This window comes from Pongo abelii, chromosome 5 (genome assembly GCF_028885655.2).
Source record: "Pongo abelii isolate AG06213 chromosome 5, NHGRI_mPonAbe1-v2.0_pri, whole genome shotgun sequence".
NCBI classification, from domain to species: Eukaryota; Metazoa; Chordata; class Mammalia; order Primates; family Hominidae; genus Pongo; species Pongo abelii.
Genome location: NC_071990.2, coordinates 39,932,004 through 39,954,889, shown reverse-complemented (window position 1 = coordinate 39,954,889; position 22,886 = coordinate 39,932,004). Strand labels below are relative to the sequence as shown.

At 38.4% G+C, this 22,886-nt stretch overlaps 1 protein-coding gene and 1 long non-coding RNA gene across 4 annotated transcripts in view; one reads left to right on the top strand and one right to left on the bottom strand.

Moving 5' to 3' along the window:
* The window catches only part of KIF6 (kinesin family member 6), a 386,393-nt gene that overhangs the window by 19,964 nt on the left and 343,543 nt on the right, over window positions 1-22,886 (top strand). Inside the window, exon 4 of one of the 3 annotated variants that reach the window (XM_002816852.4) lies at window positions 13,570-13,861. The exons of the other annotated variants lie outside the window; for them this stretch is intronic. Within the exon in view, the coding sequence (XP_002816898.2) occupies window positions 13,570-13,681 (112 nt within the window). The 3' untranslated portion in view covers window positions 13,682-13,861. Of the gene's footprint in view, window positions 1-13,569; window positions 13,862-22,886 lie in introns of those variants that run through there. 3 annotated transcript variants of the gene reach the window in all.
* On the bottom strand, window positions 8,915-22,525 carry LOC129060229 (uncharacterized). Its single transcript, XR_008526771.2, has 4 exons — window positions 22,443-22,525; window positions 15,718-15,806; window positions 12,357-12,451; window positions 8,915-9,073 (listed from the first exon to the last, which is right to left on the bottom strand). It is a non-coding gene; the product is annotated as an uncharacterized LOC129060229 (long non-coding RNA).

Here is a 22,886-nt window from a genome sequence, read left to right as displayed (position 1 = left end):
TTAAATGCACAGTGATGGGCTTTATTTCTTATAAAGTGAGTTTTATTTCTGTTTCCTTCCTGAAGTACTTTTTGGACAGAGACCTTTTCAATGACTAAAATCATGCTATATAGACACCTGCTCTTTTGTCTAGGCCAGGGTGGTCCGTAACCCAGCAGCATCAACGTTACCTGGGCACTTATTAGAGATGCACATTCTCAGGCCTCACCCAGACCTATTGAATCAGAACTACCTGTAGTTTAACAAGCCCTCCAGGTGATTCTGATGCACACTAAGGTTTGAGATTCACTCACCTAGGCCTACAGCTAGGTTGTGGTCTGATGCAGATAGGGACAGATGATACCGGTGGTATTTGTTGTTAGTATCTTTCTCAGAGATCCAAGATGTGCTCTAAACGACTTTACAATTCTGAAATTGGTATTTGTTTGTTTATAATTTACCTCCCACTTATTTCTAAAATAAATTAAAGCACCTTATCCTAAAGCCAGAACTGGCTTCATATACGTGAGACCTATGTCATAACACAGGGCCCCATGCTCAGAAGGGACCCACTCTTGATTTAATGCACTATAGTTAACATTCACAGGAATGTTACAAGTTAAGAGAAATCTGAAACTATTTAGACTAAGTTAGGTGCTTAACAGATTATTTTCAGAAAGCTGAACATTTTTTTCTAAAGATATAATTGGGAGAGACTATATAACATATTGACTAAGAGCAGGGACTTTGAAGCCATATAAGCACAGTTCAGATCCCAACTTTAATACTTATTAGCTGTGTGTCCTTGGGCAAGTTATTTCATCTTTCTCTGTCCTAGCTTTGTTTTTTTTTTTTTTTTTTAAGATGGAGTTTCACTCTGTCACCCAGGCTGGAGTGCGGTGGCACGATATCGGCTCACTGCAGCCTTTGCCACCCAGGTTCAAGCAGTTCTCCTGCCTCAGTCTCCCAAGTAGCTGGGATTACAGGCATGTGCCACCCCACCCTGCTAATTTTGTATTTTTAGTAGAGACGGGGTTTTACCATGTTGGCCAAGCTAGTCTCGAACTCCTGACCTCAGGTGATCCACCTGCTTTGGCCTCCCAAAGTGCTGGGATTACAGGTGTGAGCCAACACGCCTGGCCTGAACCAGCTTTTTATCTTTAAGTGATACTGTAATATCTACCTCATTTGCCATGACAATCCAATGAGCTGTACATGAAAATCACATGCCCCAGTATATGTGATTGCTCAGTAAGTACATAGTGCATGCTCAGTGAGTATTAGCTATCATCCATTTTTGGCTCCCCACCAACATTTTTATAGAAAAGGATTTTCATCCCAGTTCAGAATTTTACCAAGGTATGAATGTTTTTCTGTATGATTTTTTCCCCCTTAACTCTTTTTAGATTTGGTTTCTCCCGAGGCACCAAAAAGTTTGCAATTTTATATCAGATCTTTAATTCAGGACTTGAGGATACATTTACAAATAATCCAAAGATATTCTAGTTATTATTGCTCACCTTGATAGCCTCCAAAAGAAAGATATATAAAGAACACAAATAGAAGGCAAGGTGTTCTGGAAAATCCTTCCTACACAAATGTGTAGTGATTGATTACAACTGGCAAGATTTTTACTATGGTTATTTGACTTTATAATTGGAAAAAGCAAAATCATACTGAAAATATGTTGTTTGAATTGTTGGAGAATATACAGCAGTAAATTTATCTTGTGCTTTATCACTTGCAGATCTAAATATCTTCATTTAAAAGTTCCTTTACTTGGAGCAGAGCACTTTTAACAGAGTTTCTATCATTGTCAGTGAATTTGAGCCTTACTTTTATACTAGGCCATGTGTTTCTGGTCAGAATTTTTAGTGTAATTCTTGCTAAATAATAGGAACAAATTTACTTATTAATTGATAACACTAAGAATACATATTATTTTATATGAAGCTTTGCCAATGTAAGAGCAGTTTCACATATATTATCTCACCTAATTTTTATAATGACCCTATGGGTTGATAGGTATTATTATTCCCATTTTAGATGAAAAACAGGGCCCTGAGCATTTAATTGGTTTCTGCGGGGTTACCCAGTAATTAGGTTGTGGAGCTGAAACTAGAATAGATCTTCCTTTCATAGTCTTTTGTTTTTTAAATTGCTTTATCACACCCAGCATTTATGTGTTTCATTCAATTTCATTGAAATCATCCTTGCTAAATTCACTAATGATGTTCATGTCACTGAATCGGTGGGCTTTGTTCAGTCTTCATCCCATTTTACCTTTCAGTAGCAGTCAACAGTGTTAAATCTTTCTTTGTGGCCATGACAAATAGGCAAAATTGAGATGATTGTTTTGTCTTGGTGACCAGGAGTTGGGGGGGAGGTGGATTTTGTCTTGGTGGCCGCGGAGTGGAAATGGGAGTGGGGTGGAGTTCGGAAATGAAAGGCAACTTTCCCTTTTACTGCTCACCTCCTGAGTTTTTTCTCCTGTGCTCCAGATGCCCAAGTACTTTACCTACTTCATCCAAATCCCATGCTCTGTCAAATTTTTGCATGCACTAAATAACATTTCTTCCTTTTGTTCATAAAATTTCTTCATTCAGTGTAGCTGTTCTCAGAGGAAAATAATTAAATTAGATGTATGAAACTTCATTTGACATTCATTCTGCTAATATTTACTGAGTGTCAGCTGTATATCAAGCAGTGCAAGTAAGTCTAACTTTCTTAAAGGAATTTGTGTTATTAACAGAAAGATCCTGACTGCCTTGGTGGCTCATGCCTACAATTCCACCACTTTGGGATGCCGAGGTGGGAGGATCGTTTGAGCCCAGGAGTTCAAGACCAGCCTGGAGAAAAATATTTTTGTTTACCAAAATTAGTCCAATTTCAGGCACAGCAATACACTGAAATGAAAGATATTAAGTTGTGTGAGAGACATATTGGGCAAGCATCCAATTATGTCATTGCCATACTTACAGTCCTCACAGCTTCTGATAAGGAAAAATGTTCCACCCAGTTTCCAGTGGAACTATGTTGTGATCCTGTGACACTGTCGTCTGAAGCCATGGCTGAAGGAATCTGAGTCAAGGGCAGCAAAGCAAAGGCTGCCTGCTTATGGTATAGGAGGTCAATCTGGGGGCTAGAAGCATTGCCCAAATAGAAATGAGCTGGGGCCATCAGACTCTCACTCTTGGCGGTGTGAACTGGGAAAATCTGGACAAATCGGGCTATTACCAGGAACAGAAGCTGAAAGGCATTCAGGTAGAGAGAATGAGAGTCTGGAAGGATCACTATGGACAAGGAGATGACAGTTATGAATCAGCAGAGGCTATGCTAGACAAAGGTAAACAAGGAGAAGGGTCCTAAGAGATCTGGAGGCCTGAAGGAAATTCCCGTTTCCACATGCCCTCATATTCTTACAATTACCTTCCTTCTTGTTGGTTTTTGTTCGTTATATCAGAAGCATCTAATGAAATCAGGGCCACATTTTATAAGTAGACTTGATCTATTTTGTGTATACCAAATTTGTTGACCTGAGTAAAGATTGAGAAATTCCTTTTCAGTTCATATTGAATGTCCAAAAGCAAAATAACAGTTGTGTAAATGAAGTTTAATACTTGAATCAGAGGAGTTTATTGAGCCTAGTCTCTAGTGTGAAATGCAAAACCAATATTCTTCACTAGTGACTGCAGGTGAAGGATATGATGTTACTTCTCTGCTCAGAACCCTTCAGTGGCTCCATATTTCACTCAGAGAAAAAGCCAGCTCCTTGTGATGGCCTAGAAGGAACTCTGGCTTCCTAGGTCTGGGCCTCGTGCAGTCCATTTGTTTTAATGCTCAGCGGTTGCTGTCTTGAAATTCTTCACAATTTTATCTTTGAACGTATGTTTTGTAAGTGAAGTCCTGTGAGACAACAAAGCATAAACCTGAACAGGGGAGATCTGTGGAGCAGCAGCACACACAAGTGGTTATGCTCCAGCAGCAGTTTGTACGCAGGCAGGCTCAGGCACAGAGCAGCATCCACGCAATAGCATTTGTCCCGCTGTATACACCTCAGAGCAGTCCAGGATACCATGGGGACCTCAGCAGGAGGGTATCCTGGAACCTGGACCCAGATTGGTGGTAGCGGCTATGGCAGCATGAGCAGAAGTGGCAGTGTGGCCATGACAGAGCAGGGCTTCCCGTGGGGGCTGGACCAGGGCTTGCCTAGGAGGTGGCTATCCCATAGGTACCAGAGCCAATCTCTTTGTCCTGAGTGTCTGAACAGGAACTTTTGGAGCTCAGGCAGCAAACTTGATCAGTAATTATTACAGAATTAAAGTGTGCATGTTAACATCGCAATAAAACATATCAAGAAGTTGTTAGAATTCTTCAGAATTTAGAATTATCAGTTTTGAAAACTGCTGCAACTTTGTAAGGCAAATATCTACAGGCTTAGAAATAAAAATTAAATTTAAAGGCTGGTGTGGTGGCTCACACCTCTAATCCCAGCACTTTGGGAGGCCGAGGTGGGCGGATCACCTGAGGTCAGGAGTTCAAGACAAGCTTGGCCCTGTCTCTACTAAAAAATACAAAAGTTAGCCAGGCATGGTGACATGCGCCTGTAGTCCCAGCTACTCTGGAGGTTGAGGCATGAGAATGGCTTGAACTGGGAGGCAGAGGTTGCAGTGAGCCGAGATCATGCCACTGCACTCCAGCCTGGGTGACAGAACAAGACTCCATCTCAAAAAAAAAAAAAATTAGAATTATGGATACCATTTTCATGTAAAACTTCAGATGAACCAATTATTAATAAGGAAGACAATTTTGAAGTTAATTTGTTTCTTGTAATAGTAGATACAGTGAGGGAATGCATAAGCAGGTGTTTTGAATTATGAACTTACCATGAAGCTTCTTTCAGTTTCTTGTTCAACCTCCAGAAGTGACAGGAAATATCATAGGAAACATTAAAATGCATTGTATATATTTACATTTAAAACAAAATTCAAACTTCCATGAAACTGATTTGCATGTAGGGTTAAATCTTTTTAGAAAAATTAGTTTGCAAGAATCATCAGCTTGAACGTACTAAAACTTACATTTTGAAGTAATTTACAGAAATTTACCTTAATGTTGTCACAGTTTATAAAATACTCTTAGCTCTAGTGATAACTGAGATCAACCAAAAGATCTTTCTTCAAATTAAAAGTTAGCAAAAACTATAGAAAGAATGAATAAGACCTACTATTTAATAGCACAACAGGGTGACTATAGTCAATAATACCTTAAGTATACATTTTAAAATAATTAAATGAGTGTAATTGGATTATCTGTAATACAAAGGATAAATGCTTGAGGGGATGTATGCCCATTCTTCATGATATGATCATTATGCATTGCATAGCTGTATAGCCATATGTATCGCCTTAAATATTTACACCTACTATGGACCCGCAAAAATTAAAAAGCTAAAAAATAAAAGTGAAAATCAGAAAAAATGATTTGTGAGCTTGCATGTATCAAAAATAATTGACTTTGCTTTCAATTATATCCATTGAAAATGAAGTTGCTAAAAATATAAACTTCAATGATCAAATAAATGAATATGTAGAAAAGTAAGCAAGGAAATTTGTGTCATCAGTCAAGATATATTAATAAAGTATTATTGTTTTATATTGTATAAAATTATAGCATCAACATATTATATTTTTGCAATTTGGAAATTTATCCCTTACTCATTTATTATTATTCCTCTAATTATAAGTTATCCCTGTATTACAAATACTAAAATGTTTTTAAGGGAAAAAGTTTTATATTTTGGTACCTTTAACAGCACTTTTCCTCTACTTTTTCAACAAGGGGCGCTGCATTTTCATTGTGCACTGGGCTCCATAATAGTTTAGCCAGCCCTGCCAAAAAGGCCTGCTTCCATGATCCACTTCCCCCCTGTAAACAAAGGGGACTTTACCTTATAGTTTTGTTTTGTTTTTCTAATATTCTCCCTTTTGCTTACTCTGCTTCAGCTTTTAACATTCCAGAAACCTCTAGCCTTAAGGCTTTTGCCCTGGCTGTTGTCTGTGTCTGGAATGCTCTTTCCCCACATACCCAGGTAGCTCACACTGTCACCTCTTTAAAGTCTTTGTTCAAATGATACCTTCTTAGTGAGGCCCATTCTGACCAGGCTACTAAACACTGCAGCCCATCCCTGCCCCAACCACCATGGCATTCCTCACTCCCCTACCTGATGCCACTTTTTTTTTCATAGCACTTATCATCTTCTAATATATAATTTACTTATGTGCTATGTCTATTGTACATTATCTGTCTCCTCTGCTAGAATGCAAGCTTCACAAGTACGGGGATCTTTTTGTTTTCTTCACTAATGATTCCCAATCACATATAACAGTGCCAGCCCATAGTAAATACCCAGTAAATATGTGTGGAATGAAGCCTGAAACTATCAGTTAGACATGCAGCTGCTATGCAAGCCAAAATTATTCACATAACTGCAAGGTGTTTTTCCTTGTTGTGCAATAGGCAAATTAGATTCTTGATTCCTCAAATTGTTTACAGCTACTGCTTTTGTATTTCCATTGATTTTAATTAATGAAAATTCCCGTTATAGAGCCATGCACTGAATGCGTGCTAATTAAATAGTGTTGTTCATGTAATTGTAGCATATTTAGAGCCATAAAAAGCTTTCAGAGTGCTAAAAACTTTGTTATAAAAGCTAAAGCAGTTGTAAAATAAGAAAACCCCAATGGCTGAATTCTTTATTTGCTTGTTAAGAATATTTATTTCTTAGGAAACCCTATTTTGCCTCAATCTAAATGATAATAGAAGTACAGTATATTTTCACTTGGGAGTGTCCGTATTTTCACTCTGAGTTTTGGTGCCTAGCCAATTGTGTCAGGAATTATTCTTATTCATAAATAAAATATTCTTCATCTATGGCTCTGTCGAGATTTAAGTGTATATTTACTAACTTGTATTCACTCTCAAGCACTAGAATCTTTGGCAATCAATATTTCTTTTTCTTATAATTTGAGTTTTGTTTACTTTATCATAAGAACACATTTTCTTCTTACTGAGACAAAATCAGGATTAATGTTAAAACTAGGAAGTATCCTTTTTAAATAAAATAACAAACTTCTTTTGTATGATACTTTTTAAAAAATGGAATTGCTTCTTTAATGGGAGAAATTGTGCTGAAAGCTGCTATGGTATGTTTATGTATCTGATACAGGAAGTATTTCTATCAGTACATGAAAATCTGGATTTCCAAGGAAGCCACAAGAATAATGTAACATTTAAGTAGCAAGCCAAAGTTATTTTCTAAATGTTGGTATGTAAAAACTGAATTAACTTCTTGAAAAATAATTAGAAGGATGAAAATCATGGCAATAATCTCATATCCATATTAGATGAAGTCATTGCTGCAAAGATTTCCCAATTTCCATGTGATATTAATAATTATATGAGTAATATTAGATGAGTAAACAATGTAAGGTGCTAAGGAGATGTTAAGATAGATACTGAAAAGTTGTTGATTCTGTAGTTTCCCAATCTGTTTTATCCTTAATATGCCAGGGAACTTGTTAGGTCACATAGAAAAATGATCAGTCTAGGCCGGGTGCGGTGGCTCATGCCTGTAATCCCAGCACTTTGGGAGGCTGAGGTGGGTGGATCACCTGAGGTCAGGAGTTTGAGACCAGCCTGGCCAACACAAAGAAACCCCGTCTCTACTAAAAATACAAAAAAAGATTAGCCGAGTGTGTGGTGCATGCCTGTGATCCCAGCTACTCGGGAGGCTGAGGCAAGAGAATCACTTGAACCTGGGAGGCTGAGGTCGCAGTGAGCAGAGATCATGCCACTGTACTGCAGCCTGGCAAACAGAGCAAGACTGTCTAAAAAAAAAAAAAAAAAAAAAAAAAAAGAAAGGAAAAAGAAAAATGGTTAGTCTAATATTAGTCTTCAGATCTTTTTCAATGACAAGAGATGGAAACCCCCTGCAAAAGGGAATTTATTGGCTTACATAACTAGGAAATCTAGAAATATGTTGACTTCAATCTCAGTTTCCTCTATGTGGCCGACAGCACCAACTTGATAGGCTTATGAACCACGACCCTCAAGACAGGACATTGTCCTTTCTACTAGCTTCAGTAGAATTTCCACATGAGGATTCTGGAGTCACATCCCCATTCCCAGACCAATCACTGTCACTTTGATTACCTTGGCTTCCTCAACCTGATTGTCAGTCCTATCTGCACCATTTGAAAATAGGGAGAGGTTTCGCCAAAGGACAGAAGTTGGTGATGCCAGAGAAGAGAGATAAGAAAACAAACTGGGCAGATAAACCTCCACTTTGGCTTAATAGGAAAAGTAAACAAACCCAAATCAATTAGAAGATACCTAGGAGATATTTCAGGGTTGAGGACTTTTAGAGATGACTATAGAAAATAAAAAAGAGTAGGGCTTATTCACATTTTGGCTTTACCTGTGGCATCTAACAACTGTTGTTTTTTTTTTTTCTAATTCTGCCATCTGTCTAACCATGGGAGGTTTACAGATACCTATACATTTTGGGTTGGTTGTAGTTATACTAGATTAAAAAAAGAGCTAACATGAATTAGGTTCCTACTATGTTTCAGGCTGTGCATACTTTGAGATGTGTGTGTGTGTGTCCAGTATTTACACTGGACACACACACACACAAACTTTGAGATACACACACATACACAATATCTCAAAGTATTTACAGCCTGACACGTAGTAGGAGCCTAGTGCATGTTAGCTCTTTTATAATGTATGTATTTATATATTATATACTGTACACACACACACACACACACACACACACACACACATTCTAGTTGAATCCGTGAGGTGTAGATTCATCTGTGAAGAAAAACTTAAGACAATAATGACTTAAAGTCATAAGCACTTACTATTTTACATACAAGAAACCTGCAGGTAGGCAGTCCAAGGCCGTATTGGCAGCTTCCTGGTCACTAGGGACTCAAGCTCCTTCTCCCTTGCTGTTGCACCATGTTTATCACATCACCTTGTGATACAGGATGGCTGCTTGAACTCCAGCTCAATTATGTACCTTCTAGGCAATAGGAAGGAAAAAGTGGGAAAAGAAGTTTGGAGCCCCTCATTTTTAAAGAGAATGTTTAGTACTATTATTTTTAAATTTTAGATTCAGGGGTACATATGCAGGTGTATAACATGGGTATATTACATGGTTCTGAGGTTTGGGCTTCTAATAATCCCATTGCCCAAGTAGTGAACATAGTACCTAATGGGTAGATTTTCAACTCTTGTTCCTCTTCCTCCTTCCTCCCCTCCACTCCCCCTTTTTGGAATGCCCAGTGTTTATTGTTTGCATCTTTGTGTCTTTGTTTACTCAATGCCTAGCTCCCACTTATACATGAGAACATGTGGCATTTGATTTTCTGTTTCTGTGTTAACTCACTTAGGATAATGCTGCTGCAAAGGACATGATTTCATTCTTTTTTGTGGCTGTGTGGTATTCCATGGTGTATATATACCACATTTTCTTTATCCAGTCCACCGTTGATGGGCACCTGTGTTGATTCCATGTCTTTGCCATTGTGAATAGTGTTGTGATGAGCATATGAGTGCGGGTGTCTTTTTGGTAGAAGGATTTGTTTTCTTTTGAGTATATACCCAGTATTGGGTTTTCTGGGTCTAAAGGTCATTCTATTTTTAGTTCTTTGAGAAATCTCCAAATTGCTTTCCACAGGGGCTGAAGTAATTTGCATTCTCACGAGCAGTGTAGAAAGATTCCCTTTTCTCTGCAACCTTGACAACATCTGTTATTTTCTGACTTTTTAATAATAGCAATTCTGACTGGTGTGAGATGGTATCCTATTGTAGTTTTGGTTTGCATCACTCTGATGATTAGTAATGTTGAGCATTTTTTATGTTGGTTCGCCATTTGTATATCTTCTTTTGAGAAGTGTTTGTTCTTTGTCCACTTTTCAATGTGGTTGTTTGTGTTTTTCTTATTTATTTGTTTAAGTTCCTTATAGAGTCTGGATATTAGTCCTTTGTCAGATGCATAGTTTACAGATATTTTCTTCCACTCTGTAGGTTGTCTGTTTGCCCTGTTGATAGTTTCTTTTGCTTTGCAGAAGCTCTTTAGTTCAATTGTCAATTTTTGTTTTTGTTGCATTTGCTCTTGAGAACTTAAAGTTAAAAATTCCTTGCCAAGCCCAGTGTCTAGAAGGGTATTTCCTAGGTTTTCTTTCAGAAATTTTATCGTTTGAGGCCTTTCATTTAAGTTTTTAGTCTACTGAGTTAATTTTTATATATGGTGAGAGGTAGGTGTCCAGTTTCATTCTTTTTCATATGGTTAGCTAGTTTTCTCAGCACCATTTATTCAATAGTGTATCCTTTCCCTATTGTTTATTTTTGTTAACTTTGCCAAAAATCAGTTGGTTGTAGGTGTGCAGCTTTATTTCAGGGGTTTCTATTATGTTCCATTGGCCTATGTGTCTGTTTTTGTAATACTATTATGCTTTTTTGATTATTGTAGCCTTGTAGTGTAGTTTGAAGTTGGGTAATGTGATACTTCTGGCTTTATTCTTTTTGCTTAGGATTGTTTTGACTCTTTGAGCTTGTTTTTGGTTCCATGTAAATTTTAGGGTGGTTTTTTTCTAATTCTGTGAAAAATGATGTTGGTAATTTAATAGGAAAAGTGTTGAATTATTCCATTGCTTTGGGCAGTATGGACATTTTAGTAATATTGATTCTTCCAATCCATGAACATAGAATACTTTTCCATTTGTTTGTATCACCTATGATTTCTTTCAGCAGTGTCTTGTCGTTCTTCTTGTAGAGATCTTTACCTCCTTTGCTAAATCTAGTGCTAGGTATTAGGTATTTTTTTGGTGTGTGTGGCTATTATAAATGGGATTGCATTCTTGATTTGGTTCACAGCTTGAATGTTATTGGTGTATAGGAATGATAGTGATTTTGTATATTGATTTATGTATCCTGAGACTTTGCTGAAGTCATTTATTAGGTCTAGGAGATTTTCGGCAGAATCCTTAAGGTTTTCTAGGTATAGAAACGTATCATCAGTGAAGAAATAATTTGACTTCTTCTTTTTTTGTTTGGATGCCTTTTATTTCTTTCTCTTGCCTGACTGTTCTGGGTAGGACTTCCAGTCCTATGTTGAGTAGGAGTGGTGAGAGTGGACATCCTTGCCTTGCTGCAGTTCTTAAGGAGAATGCTTCCAGCTTTTGCCCATTCAGTATGACATTGGCTGTGGGTTTGTCATAGATGGCTTTTATTATTTTGAGGTATTCTTTTGATGCCTCATTTGTTGAGGGGTTTTTACCATGAAGGGATGTTGGCTTTTATTGAATGCTTTTTCCATAGCTATTGAGATGATCATATGGTTTTTGTTTTTAATTCTATTTGGTGAATCACATTTATTGATTTGTGTATATTGAATCATCTTTGCATCCCAGGAATAAGATCCAACTGATCATGGTGAATTAACTTTTTGATGTACTGCTGGATTTGGTTTGCTGGTATTTTCTTGAGGATTTTTGCAATCTATGTTCTTCAGTGATATTGGCTTATAGTTTTCTTTTTTGTTGTGTCTTTGCCAGATTTTGGTATCAGGATGATGCTGGTTTCATAGAATGAGTTAGGAAGGAGTCCTTCCTCCTAAATTCTTTGGAATAGTTTTAGTAGAAATGGTACCAGCTCTTCTTTGTACATCTGGTAGAATTCTCCTATAAATCCTTCTGGCTCAGGACTCTTTTTGGTTGGTAGATTTTTTTTATTACTGATTCCATTTTGGAACAGTCTTTTCAAGATTTCTGTTTCTTCCTGTTTCAGTCTTGGGAGATTGTGTGTTTCTAGGATTTATCTATTTTCTCTAGATTTTCTAGTTTATATGCATAGAGATCTTCATAGTAGTCCCTGAGGACCTTTTTAAAGATAATTATTGACAGTTACACACACCACATAGAGCTCATTAGCCATAACTTAGTCACATGGTAATACCAAGCTGTAAGTGAGTCAGGGAAATATAATTCTTTTAGTTGGGTGACGGTGTATCCAGTTAAAATCTGGGGTTTGGTTACTAGAGAAGGAGAGAATAACTATTGGGAGGCAGCCAGGCATCTCTCCTTCACACTTTATCTCCTAAGATATGCATCAAGCATTAGTTATTGAGCTGGAAGACCTTGTGACTTGAGTTACGAAAGTCTTAATATCTCTGGATTTGTGCTACTATGGTGCCCTTAACAGCCCTCTTCCTCTTTGTTTAAGGCCTCAGTCAGATGAGCTAAAAAAAAGTGGCTTCTGGAGGATATTCTCATAGTACCAACTTCCCAGGGGCATATGCTTACCTTGATCTGGGCAGCGCAGCTGTACGCCAATTCCATGTGTGACCACTAGTGACTCATATGCCCTTTCATTACCACCTATGTGAATCTGTTCTTCCCTAAGGGAATTGATAGAAGAGAGTTGTTTATGATAGTTATACTTTTGATGCTTAGAGGCGACTTCATTTCTGTCCTAACTAGCAGGTGCATTGTTACATGACTTTTAAAAGTGAGGATTTGTACATTAAGTACAGTATACTCTTCTCTAATGAAAAAAATATGGAGGATAACTCTTCTGTTTCATCTCACGTATTACAAATCCTTCAAGGACCAGTAAGAGTACAACAGGGTTGTATATTAATTAGCCATGAGTAAATTTATTAAAGTGCAGGTATGGTAAAAATGTTTCTCCTTAGAAATTACTTGGCAAAATAAGTAATGAATGGAGGTTCAGAAATATCTCAATGATATAACCATCATTCTATCATAGTTTTAGCTTATTGAGAAAGTGCTTGGCAACTTACCTGATATTATGAACCTGAGATTAGACGTACCAGCAACAAGCGCGAAGCTTCCACAATGTAATTCTTCCTGTGCATGATTCTGAATATCTATTATAGTGACCTCAAACAAAACCAGACTGCACAGTGTCTCCATGTGACCATCATGTTATGAAAAGAATGGCAATATGTACTTTGAGGAAAGTTAGGTGATTGTTTAAAAGTAAGCACAGAAAAGCTGATTTTCTTTAGTTTTAAGTTTGAGCTTTTGTTGGTTTTTTGCTCTACCAAAATATTGGAAGATAGAAATGAGAAGAATCAGGGCAGGGGAGACAGGTTTGTTTGCAAGTTCTTTATTGACCAGGTTGAGATGTTCTGAGGACAATGATTTACATTTTTGCTCTACACACTAAAGAGTTATTTCCTGAATGCTGAAGAATCTATGTTTTTGTTTTTGTTTTGAAACAGAGTCTCACTCTGTCGCCAGGCTGGAGTGCAGTGGCTCACTGCAAGCTCCGCCTCCCAGGTTCAAGTGAAGAAATCTATGTTTTTATCTGGAGTAGTATCTTCCAAATGTTTTCCCTTGTATTGTTAATTAACACATGTTAGTCTTGGTTTGTTCCTTTTGGTTTGTTTTTGTTTTTTAATAGAAATGTATCCTGTATTCTGTTAAATTGGCCACGGTGTTACATGGTGACTGTAAGAAGTAAAAATTCCTATCTTATTTTCTATCTCAGTCCTACAGGAACTGGATCAACCCAGCAAGTCTGCGGTTCCCAAGGTCTTCAGGATGAGGCACCAGTGCAGTTATATAGTATTTTTCCCCCAAAGTGGCATGTTTTAAACTGACAGATTTTCAGTGTTCCATTTGATGCCAATATTGTCTTCTAACAATAGCTTTTCTCTTACGTATGCATTTTACTTATGTAAACATGTTTTTCTCATAAAAACTTAGTCATTTTGCTTTTTATTAATGGAATCACCACCAAGCAATCTTTATAAGATTGTCATTTATATGGCTACATTAAATAACACAGTTCTGTTTTCATACATAGAAATTCTAATAATATAAAAAATTATGTAGCCCAAAACATTGAAACATTTATGCATGAAAAGCTTGAGTCACAGAAACCTAGGGTTGAAAGGAATTTCAAGGTCTTTAGCCTTCCTCCAAGAAATATAACTTACAAAAGTGAGCAGAAGTTTTTGTATATTCACTTGCCCTTAGGCTCTTAATTATCTCCACACTGAGCATTTTCGACACTGACTTTTTTTGAGAAAGGTTATCATGAGGGAGCTTTTCCCTTTCTGCTACCTCACATGCATCTATCTTTTTTCTTAGCCTCTCTTCCTTTCCTCTTCTCTCAGAAATATTTCTCTTTACTATCCTTACTACATGGAGCTTTGTTTCCAGCTAAGTTTGCTTCTTTCAGAAGTTTATCTCCTAATTCAGTTCCAACCAGGGTTGCCAGATTTAGGAAATGAAAAATATAGGACTCCCAGTTAAATGTGAATTTCAGATAAATGGTGAACACGTTTTTAGTATAAATATGTCCCAAATGTTGCATGGGTCATACCCATACAATTATTCATTGTTTCTGTGAAATTCAAATTTAACTGTATTTTATTGGACAACCCTATGTAAAACCCTTATCCCTGCAAACTTGTCTGTAAATTTCCTTTGCTGAAGTTCACATCTCCATCAGTGCACTGAACTACGCAGAGGACCCTCTTCTGTGGCTGCATTTTCCTCTGCCTGCAGCCATTTCCATCTGGATCCTGCTCTGTTCTCCCCTTGCTGGTTTCTCAGCTTACCTGCAGTCCCCCATTGGCCACTCTTCTTGAGCTCTCTCCTGTTGGTGGCACAGCAGTGTTTATTATGCTTGACACTCCTAGGTTACCTTGAGTCCTCCTTTACTCTTGTCCTGGCCAATAACAAGTCCTGTTCATTCTTCTTCCACAGGAGGATCTTTCCCTCCTTCCCTCCTCGTCTTTACTTCCCCTTCCCCTTCTCCCTCCTGTCTGTCCCTGCTTGTCTGTTCCCTACACTGCCCTCATTCAGGTTTCTGCCCACCCACTTGCCTACCCAGCCTCCTGCTGTAGACACTCCCTGTCCATGCCATCTTGCACTGCCTGGTTAATCATTCAGAAATATTGTACCAATTCTACTCTTTCCCTCCTTCAGTGACTTACTATTGTCTGCAGAATGAAGTACAAGTTCCTTATTCAAGGACTCATATGCGGGAACTTTCCAGAATTGTCCTCTTCCTATTTCCCTAGTGCCGTTGACATCATTACTTTGCATCAGTGCCTATCACCCTTTCCGATACTCTCACTCTTTCACGATAATATATTATTGAAAACTCCCTTCAGGAAGTTTTAAATTATGTAATCATTTGGCATACAGATAAAAGGAAGCATTATTTTAGTTTATATCACTGTATTAGTAAATGTTACATTATATAGTTTATCCTAATAAAATTTAATAATATTCACATTATATAAATAGCAAGAATTGTTTTAAGTTTTCCCTATTTAACAAATGGCACACACTTTCTTGTATTTGAATTTAGATAATTAAAAATGTGATTTTTAAATAAAATTTAAAATGGCATCTTTCAATATGTTTGGCTTCATAACCAAATATATACTGAAATGTACATTATTGTTAACCTATACTGACTGGGTGCGATGGTTCACACCTGAAGTTTTTAATCCCGGCACTTTTGGAGGCTGAGGTGGAAAGATTGCCTGAGCCCAGGAGTTTAAGACCAGCCTGGGTAACATAGCAAGACACGGTCTCTACAAAAATTTTAAAAATTAGCTTAGCATGGAGGTGTATGCCTGTGGGTCCAGTTACTTGGGAGGCTGAGTGGGGAGGATACCTTGAGTCCAGGAGGTCAAGGCTGCAGTGATGCAGTGAGCCGTGTTTGTGCCACTGCACTAGCCTGGGTGACAGAGTGAGACCTTGGCCCTGCGAAAAAAAAAGAAAAACAAAAAATAAATTATATGACAGCAGAATTCATGACTGACCTGATGTTTGTTAATTCTTGCATTTTGCATTTTTATTTATTATTATTACTATTTTTTGAGAAAGGTTCTTACCCTGTCACCCAGGCTGGAGTGCAGTGGTGTGATCAGGGCTCATTGCAGCCTCAGCCTCCCTAGGCTCAGGCAATCCTCCCACATCAGCCTTCTAAGTAGCTGGGACCACAGGCACGCACCACCACACTCAGCTAATTTTCGTATTTGTTGTAGAGACAGGGTTTCACTATGTTGCCCAGGCTTGCCTGAAACTCCTGGGTTCAAGCAATTTCGCCTCCCAAAGTGCTGGGATTTCAGGCATGAGCCACTGCACCCAGCTGCATTTTGCATTTTTAAATCAAATCTCAAATCAACTAATATATTTTCATATTTGTTATATTTCTTTTCTCTTTTCTTTTCTTTTCTTGTCTTTTCTTTTTTTTGCAGACAGCGTCTCACACTGTCACCAGGCTAGAGTGCAGTGATGCAATCATAGTTTACTGCAGCCTCGAACTCCTGGGCTCCAGTGATCCTCCCACTTTAGCCTCCCAAATAACTGGGACTACAAATAAAAAATTATCCAGATGTAGTGGCACACACTGGGCTAACTTTTTATTTTTCATAGAGATGGAGTCTCACTATGCTACCCAGGCTGGATTTACATTATATTTCTAAGTATTGAGCTAAGAAAGTGGATTGCAGGTTGCTATTTCTAAGAATTTTCTACAGTGAATATCCTTCAGATTTAGATCATCTTTATTCACAGTAAATAAAAAGGCAGATTGTATACAGTTCTCCACTTCCTCCTCATGACTCTCCATTTGTTTTTATTGCACAAGCCCAAGGCTCTGGGGAATATGTCTCAGAGGTGTACCTTACCACACTTCTCTTTATGGGTTTGGCTTGGTTACAAAATGCTGTGGCAGCTTCTTGGGAAATCTGAGAAAGGCTACTACTCGTTCCTGTAGTACTTCTTTTCTCATTCTTTTCTCCTGGGCCATAATATATTGAATAAACAATGAGTTCCTGGCCAATATCTATCAAATGAAAATAGGGTTATATTCATGTGAACTTCTATCTCGGTGCATTTATCCTCACAACTGGTACTGATTAATATGATGTAATTACATTCATTACAGCCATATATATTTGGCAAAAGTAAGATGTTTAGTCATCAGGTGGTTCCCAGTACAGTGAAGTGCTTGAGTGGGATCTCTTCATTTGCCCTGCTGTGAAGAGATCTCCTGTCTTTCCTTCTCCATCTGCTGTCTGTCCCGGTAGGCTGACCTGTGTGGGCTCAGTAACCTGCTTCCTGCCCTCTGGCCTCCCAGTGGGGTCAGCCAATGGGAAACCCCAGCAGGAGATCAAAGGCGAGGACAGTGAACTCAAAATATGTTTCCCCCTTGCATTCTCCCCTGCAAGGTCACCCTGGATTGGCAGTTTCTCCAGACTGAAGATCAGTTCCTTCTCAAGACCACCTATTCTGTAGAACTTTCTCACTCCTTTTGGATTCCAGTAACCTTTCAGGCCTATGGGGGTTAACAAATCTACTGCTAGCCCCAGGTTTCAGCACTATTCTTAGTGGTTCCCCTGTATACACACACACATCTTTGTCACAAGACCCTCTATGAATGGAATATGCCATCTATTTCCTACTGGGGTCCTTGTTGATATAGTGCTTTACGTGGAGTAATTAAATAATCCTCTCAGCTAGAAAAGTATCTCATTCTATGGAAAAGGAAAGTGCAGCACAGCTACACTCAATGACCTGCAAAGGTTGCATGGCTAATATGTGATAAAGCCAGGATTTGAGACCAGAAAGTCTGGCTGCAGCCTACATGATTTTAACCTAAGTATAATAATATGTATAACACAGTTATTACATTGTTGCTTTAGGAATATTTATACTAACAAAATGTATTAAAATTAATCATGTTGACGACAGATAAGGTTGATCACCCAAATTATCATTCTTCCCCACCTAGCCCTTTCATCTGCATACTTCAAAAGATGCTGATTATTTTTTCCCTTTTACCCAGGAAAGAATGAAAGAATGATACTCTTTGATGTTAAGGAATAAGAGGTTCAAATTTTACTTATTACTTTCAGCCCTTTTAGAGAACAATTCTTTGCCAACAACTAAGTATTCTCTTTAAAATATGAACTCTCAAAGGCTCAAATTTAGCTTCTTTCTTTTCTTAAGAGCCCGATGTTGGGCGTTAGTATTCATTTCTCAGAATGACCTAGTTTCTACATAATTTTGGTCCTGTCGGTTTGTTCCCAGAACTGACGTAGTCGTCATTTTGTTGTCTGCTTTGTGTTGGGGGATGTGTCTTCTTCTGCCCTGCCTCCTACTTTCACCACTCATTATTCATTGTTCATTGTCTTCCATATTCATCTTTGGTGTAACTGGTCACATTTTCCATCCTCTTGGGCTTGTGTTGTGGCGCTGCTATTGAATGCAGCTGCAGTGTGTTGATTCTGGACTCTAGGTATCCTGGGTTGCTACAGAATACTGCTTCTAAATGACTTATTTGGCAGCTGAAATTTCTTCCAACACAGCAGCCTCCTAAAATGTAGTTTCATTTCTTCATGCTAAAATGCTAAAAATAAAAAACCAGCCCTGTTCTTTATTTTGGGATCTTTGGATCATTAAAATGTCATAGAACGGTAGCCTATAATTATACTGGTCTCAGGTATACACTAGCTTTAAAAATGCAATTGGTTTCTAGGAGCTCAAAGAAGAAAAAAACATTCATTAATGATTCAGGTGTTCTTATTGTTAAAAAGAGTACAATAGAATGAGTGGTTGTTTATGCTTTGGGTCTTGGGTGGTTATTCTATAGTGAAGGTCCTGGTTTTGACAAATTTGTTCACAGTCGTTTTTTTCTAATGTGGGGGGTTAGGTTATGAGAGAAAACCAGGGTTTCTTTGCAGTTCACTCTGCTTGCCTGGAATCCTATTTGATATTACCATGGGCTAAAACTGCCAAACTAGGGAATTTGGCCAGAAAATCAAATCTGTGAACACAAGCAATCATTTATATTTTCTCAAACTACTTACCTTGGTGTTGTATTTAAGACTTATTCTGAAATAAACTGTAGCTTTAAGACTATAAGAGAAAGCTGCTTATTAAAAAGTTTCCATTTGTCATATGATTGGCATAATTAGCATCTTTTCCATCAAATGTTTTTGCATAGAGAAAGTATATTTTAACTGCATTTTCAAAGGTTTGTTAAAATAAAAGGGGCAATTCTGGTTGCATCTATTTTTCAAGGCAAATTGTCAAAAAAAGATCAATGTGGTAATGCCTTTTGTTTAAAAAAGCATTTTATGTACATTTGAAATCCAGACAGATCTATTAAGCTAAACACCTTATAAAATATGATTTATTCAATTGTCCTGGCAAAGAAGATGTCATGTTGAGCTCTTTTGTTTATTTTCATCAAAAGGCTCTTTCATCTGCCATCCAAATAAGAAGATATATTTACGTACAGAGATGGTTTAAAATCCAACCCTCATTATGAAAGAATAAAATTTCAAAAAAAGTCATTAAAAATCTCACACCAGTTAGAATGGCAATCATTAAAAAGTCAGGAAACAACAGGTGCTGGAGAGGATGTGGAGAAATAGGAACACTTTTACACTGTTGGTGGGACTGTAAACTAGTTCAACCCTTGTGGAAGTCAGTGTGGCGATTCCTCAGGGATCTAGAACTAGAAATTCCATTCGACCCAGCCATCCCATTACTGGGTATATACCCAAAGGACTATAAATCATGCTGCTATAAAGACACATGCACACGTATGTTTATTGCGGCATTATTCACAATAGCAAAGACTTGGAACCAACCCAAATGTCCAACAATGATAGACTGGATTAAGAAAATGTGGCACATATACACCATGGAATACTATGCAGCCATAAAAAATGATGAGTTCACGTCCTTTGTAGGGACATGGATGAAATTGGAAATCATCATTCTCAGTAAACTATCGCAAGAACAAAAAACCAAACACCGCATATTCTCACTCATAGGTGGGAATTGAACAATGAGAACACATGGACACAGGAAGGGGAACATCACACTCTGGGGACTGTTGTGGGGTGGGGGGAGGGGGGAGGGATAGCATTGGGAGATATACCTAATGCTAGATGACGAGTTGGTGGGTGCAGCGCACCAGCATGGCACATGTATACATATGTAACTTACCTGCACATTGCGCACATGTACCATAAAACCTAAAGTATAGTAATAATAATAATAATAATAATAAAAGAAAAAAAAAAAAAGAAAACCTAAAAAAAAAATAAAAAAAATAAAAAAAATAAAAATCAATTAAAACAAAAGTAGATTTATGCAGCAGATTTTTGCATTGTATTCATTAAAAACGTCAGTATCTGTGAGTTTAATTTGCTACAAAGGAAAAGTAAATAAAGAGATTGCCCAAACAGAGGGGAAAATAGGAGTAGAAGTTTTTCTAGAGCGTTGGAAAGTTGGAGGGGCTATGACCGTTCAAACATCAGTTCTGCCTGCTGGCAACTACTGTGCCCCATGTGGGGTTGGACCCATGGTCAAGAAACACCATTTAAGCCTTCCATTTCTTTTCCTGTCATATACTCAGTAAAATTTCCCCTCTGGTTAAACTCGATCATCCACCTACTCTATCTCTATGGCTGGGCTGCTGAATATTGCTGGAGTAAAATATTAACTGAGATGATTGAACTCACTATAGACTCATGCCTGCATATTTCAAATGGGCACTCAGTGCAGCCTTACAGTCCTAATATGCTTTTCTGGTATGTTCACCTTCTCACTGTCAGAGATGACTGTTTCCCAATTTGGTTCTTCTCAAACTTCCTACATTCCCTTCCCTTGCTCTCACTTTCAGCTTCCTCATACTTTGCTGAGTAAATAGACCCAACCAATCAAGTACAGCCTCATTCTCCCACATCATATCTGCCAGCCTGCATCTGCACCTAATTCCTTGGCCTCCCTCCTGTTACTGTAGTCAGAGCTCTACTGTCTCTGACAAAGGCCAGTCCTCCATTTGTTTCCTGAGGCCTTGTTGTCTTGCCATCTCAAGTATATTGCACTTGCAGTTTTCTTCTTTGCACAGCATCGCTGATTTTTCCAACTCTATGAGATCATTCTCATCAGTACATTGTAGTATCTGCTCTCTTAAAATAAACCAATGACCTTCATTTACTCGCATCCCTTCTAGCTATTTCCCATTTCTGTGCTCCCCTTTCCCACAAAAACTACCTGAAAAGAGTTGTCTGTCCTCTTGCCTATACTTCACTTCCCATTTATTTCTGAAGCCTCTCCAACTGGGCTTCTGTCTGTCTTCTCTGCCCTGCTGAGACTGCTCTTGCTTGTTAGAGTCATTAGTGATGTTCATGTTGCCTGAAAGCATGGTCATGTACCCATTCTTGTCCTATTTGATCTTTAAGCAGCATTTGACAGGGCTAAATTTCTTCCTCCTCCTCTTTAAAATACTTGTTTACTCTTAATTTTCTTTCTTTTTTATTTTTTTCGAGACAGAGTTTCACTCCAGGCTGGAGTGAAGTGGTCCAATCTCGGCTCACTGCAACCTCCGTCCCCTAGGTTCAAGTGATTCTCCTGCCTCAGCCTCCGGAGTAGCTGGGATTACAGGCACCTGCCACCACTCCCAGCTAATTTTTGCATTTTTTTTTTTTTTTTTTTTTTTTTGAGACAGAGGTTTGCTCTTGTTGCCCAGGCTGGAGTGCAATGCTGCGATCTCGGCTCACTGCAACCTCTGCCTCCCGGGTTCAAGTGATTCTCTTGCCTCAGCCTCCCAAGTGGCTGGGATTACAGGCATGTGTCACCACGCCCAGCTAATTTTGTATTTTTAGTAGAGACAGCGTTTCTCCATGTTGGTCAGGCTGGCCTTGAACTCCCAACCTCAGGTGATCACCCACCTTGGCCTCCAAAAGTGTTAGGATTACAGGTAATTTTTGTATTTTTAGTAGAGATGGGGTTTCTCCACGTTGGTCAGGCTGGTCTCGAACTCCTGACTTCAGGCAAACCACCTGCCTTGGCCTCCCAAAATGCTGGGATTACAGGCATGAGCCACTGCACCCGGCCTACTCTTAATTTTCATAACATCACACTGTGGTGGCTATGGAAGTGTCCTGTGTCTCCCTTCATGAGTACCTGGTGCAGGGCAAGAGCTGACTAGCAGCCTTCAGCTACCATACCCCTAGATTGAACACAGTGGAAACACAATCCAGGCTTCCTTGGAGTGTTCCCAGTCAATAACTGAGCATGATGGGGATACTAGAATTGGAACATTCTTTCATTACATGAGAATCTTCTAATTGGCAATGTTGAATCCAAACTCCCCTTTGACTAGGTCAAGTCTTTCTTAGAACTGAGCTCTTCCTACCTAATCCTTCTATCCCTGTCTTCTTTCACAGATGTCAGATCTATACCAGGTTTGAACCTCTCATCACCTAATCCTGCTTCCTTCTCTTTTATATCTCTCTTGTACATCTAATTCCATCTTGGTGTCAGATTTCCAGAGGATGACCCAAACGGACACACACTATCCTATTCCCTTACCCACTCAGCTGTTCTTCTGTCTTCTTTGCCTATTCCTCCTCTCCTTCATGAGCCCTTAACACTGATAGCTCCATCCTTGGACTAAGTCTTCTCTTCTTGATCCCTTTATGATCTCATTCAGTTCCATGACTTTGAGTATAATCTTTATGTTATTGATTCTCAAATCTGTATCTCTAGCTCTGATCTCTCCCCAGAACTCCAGACATCTGTATCTAGTCACATTCTTGACATCTCCACTTGGGTATTTATGAACGTCTAAAAGTTGATATATTTTAAGGAACTCTTGATCCTTTTTATCCAAATCTGTCCTCCGTCAATTATCCTTTTCTTAGTAAATGGCTCCAGTCATTCTGATTTGCTCTTTTCCTCATCTCCCTTCAGCAGGTCCTGTCAATTGAACTCTAAAGTATCTCCTGAATCAATCAGTTTGTCTCCATTTTCATT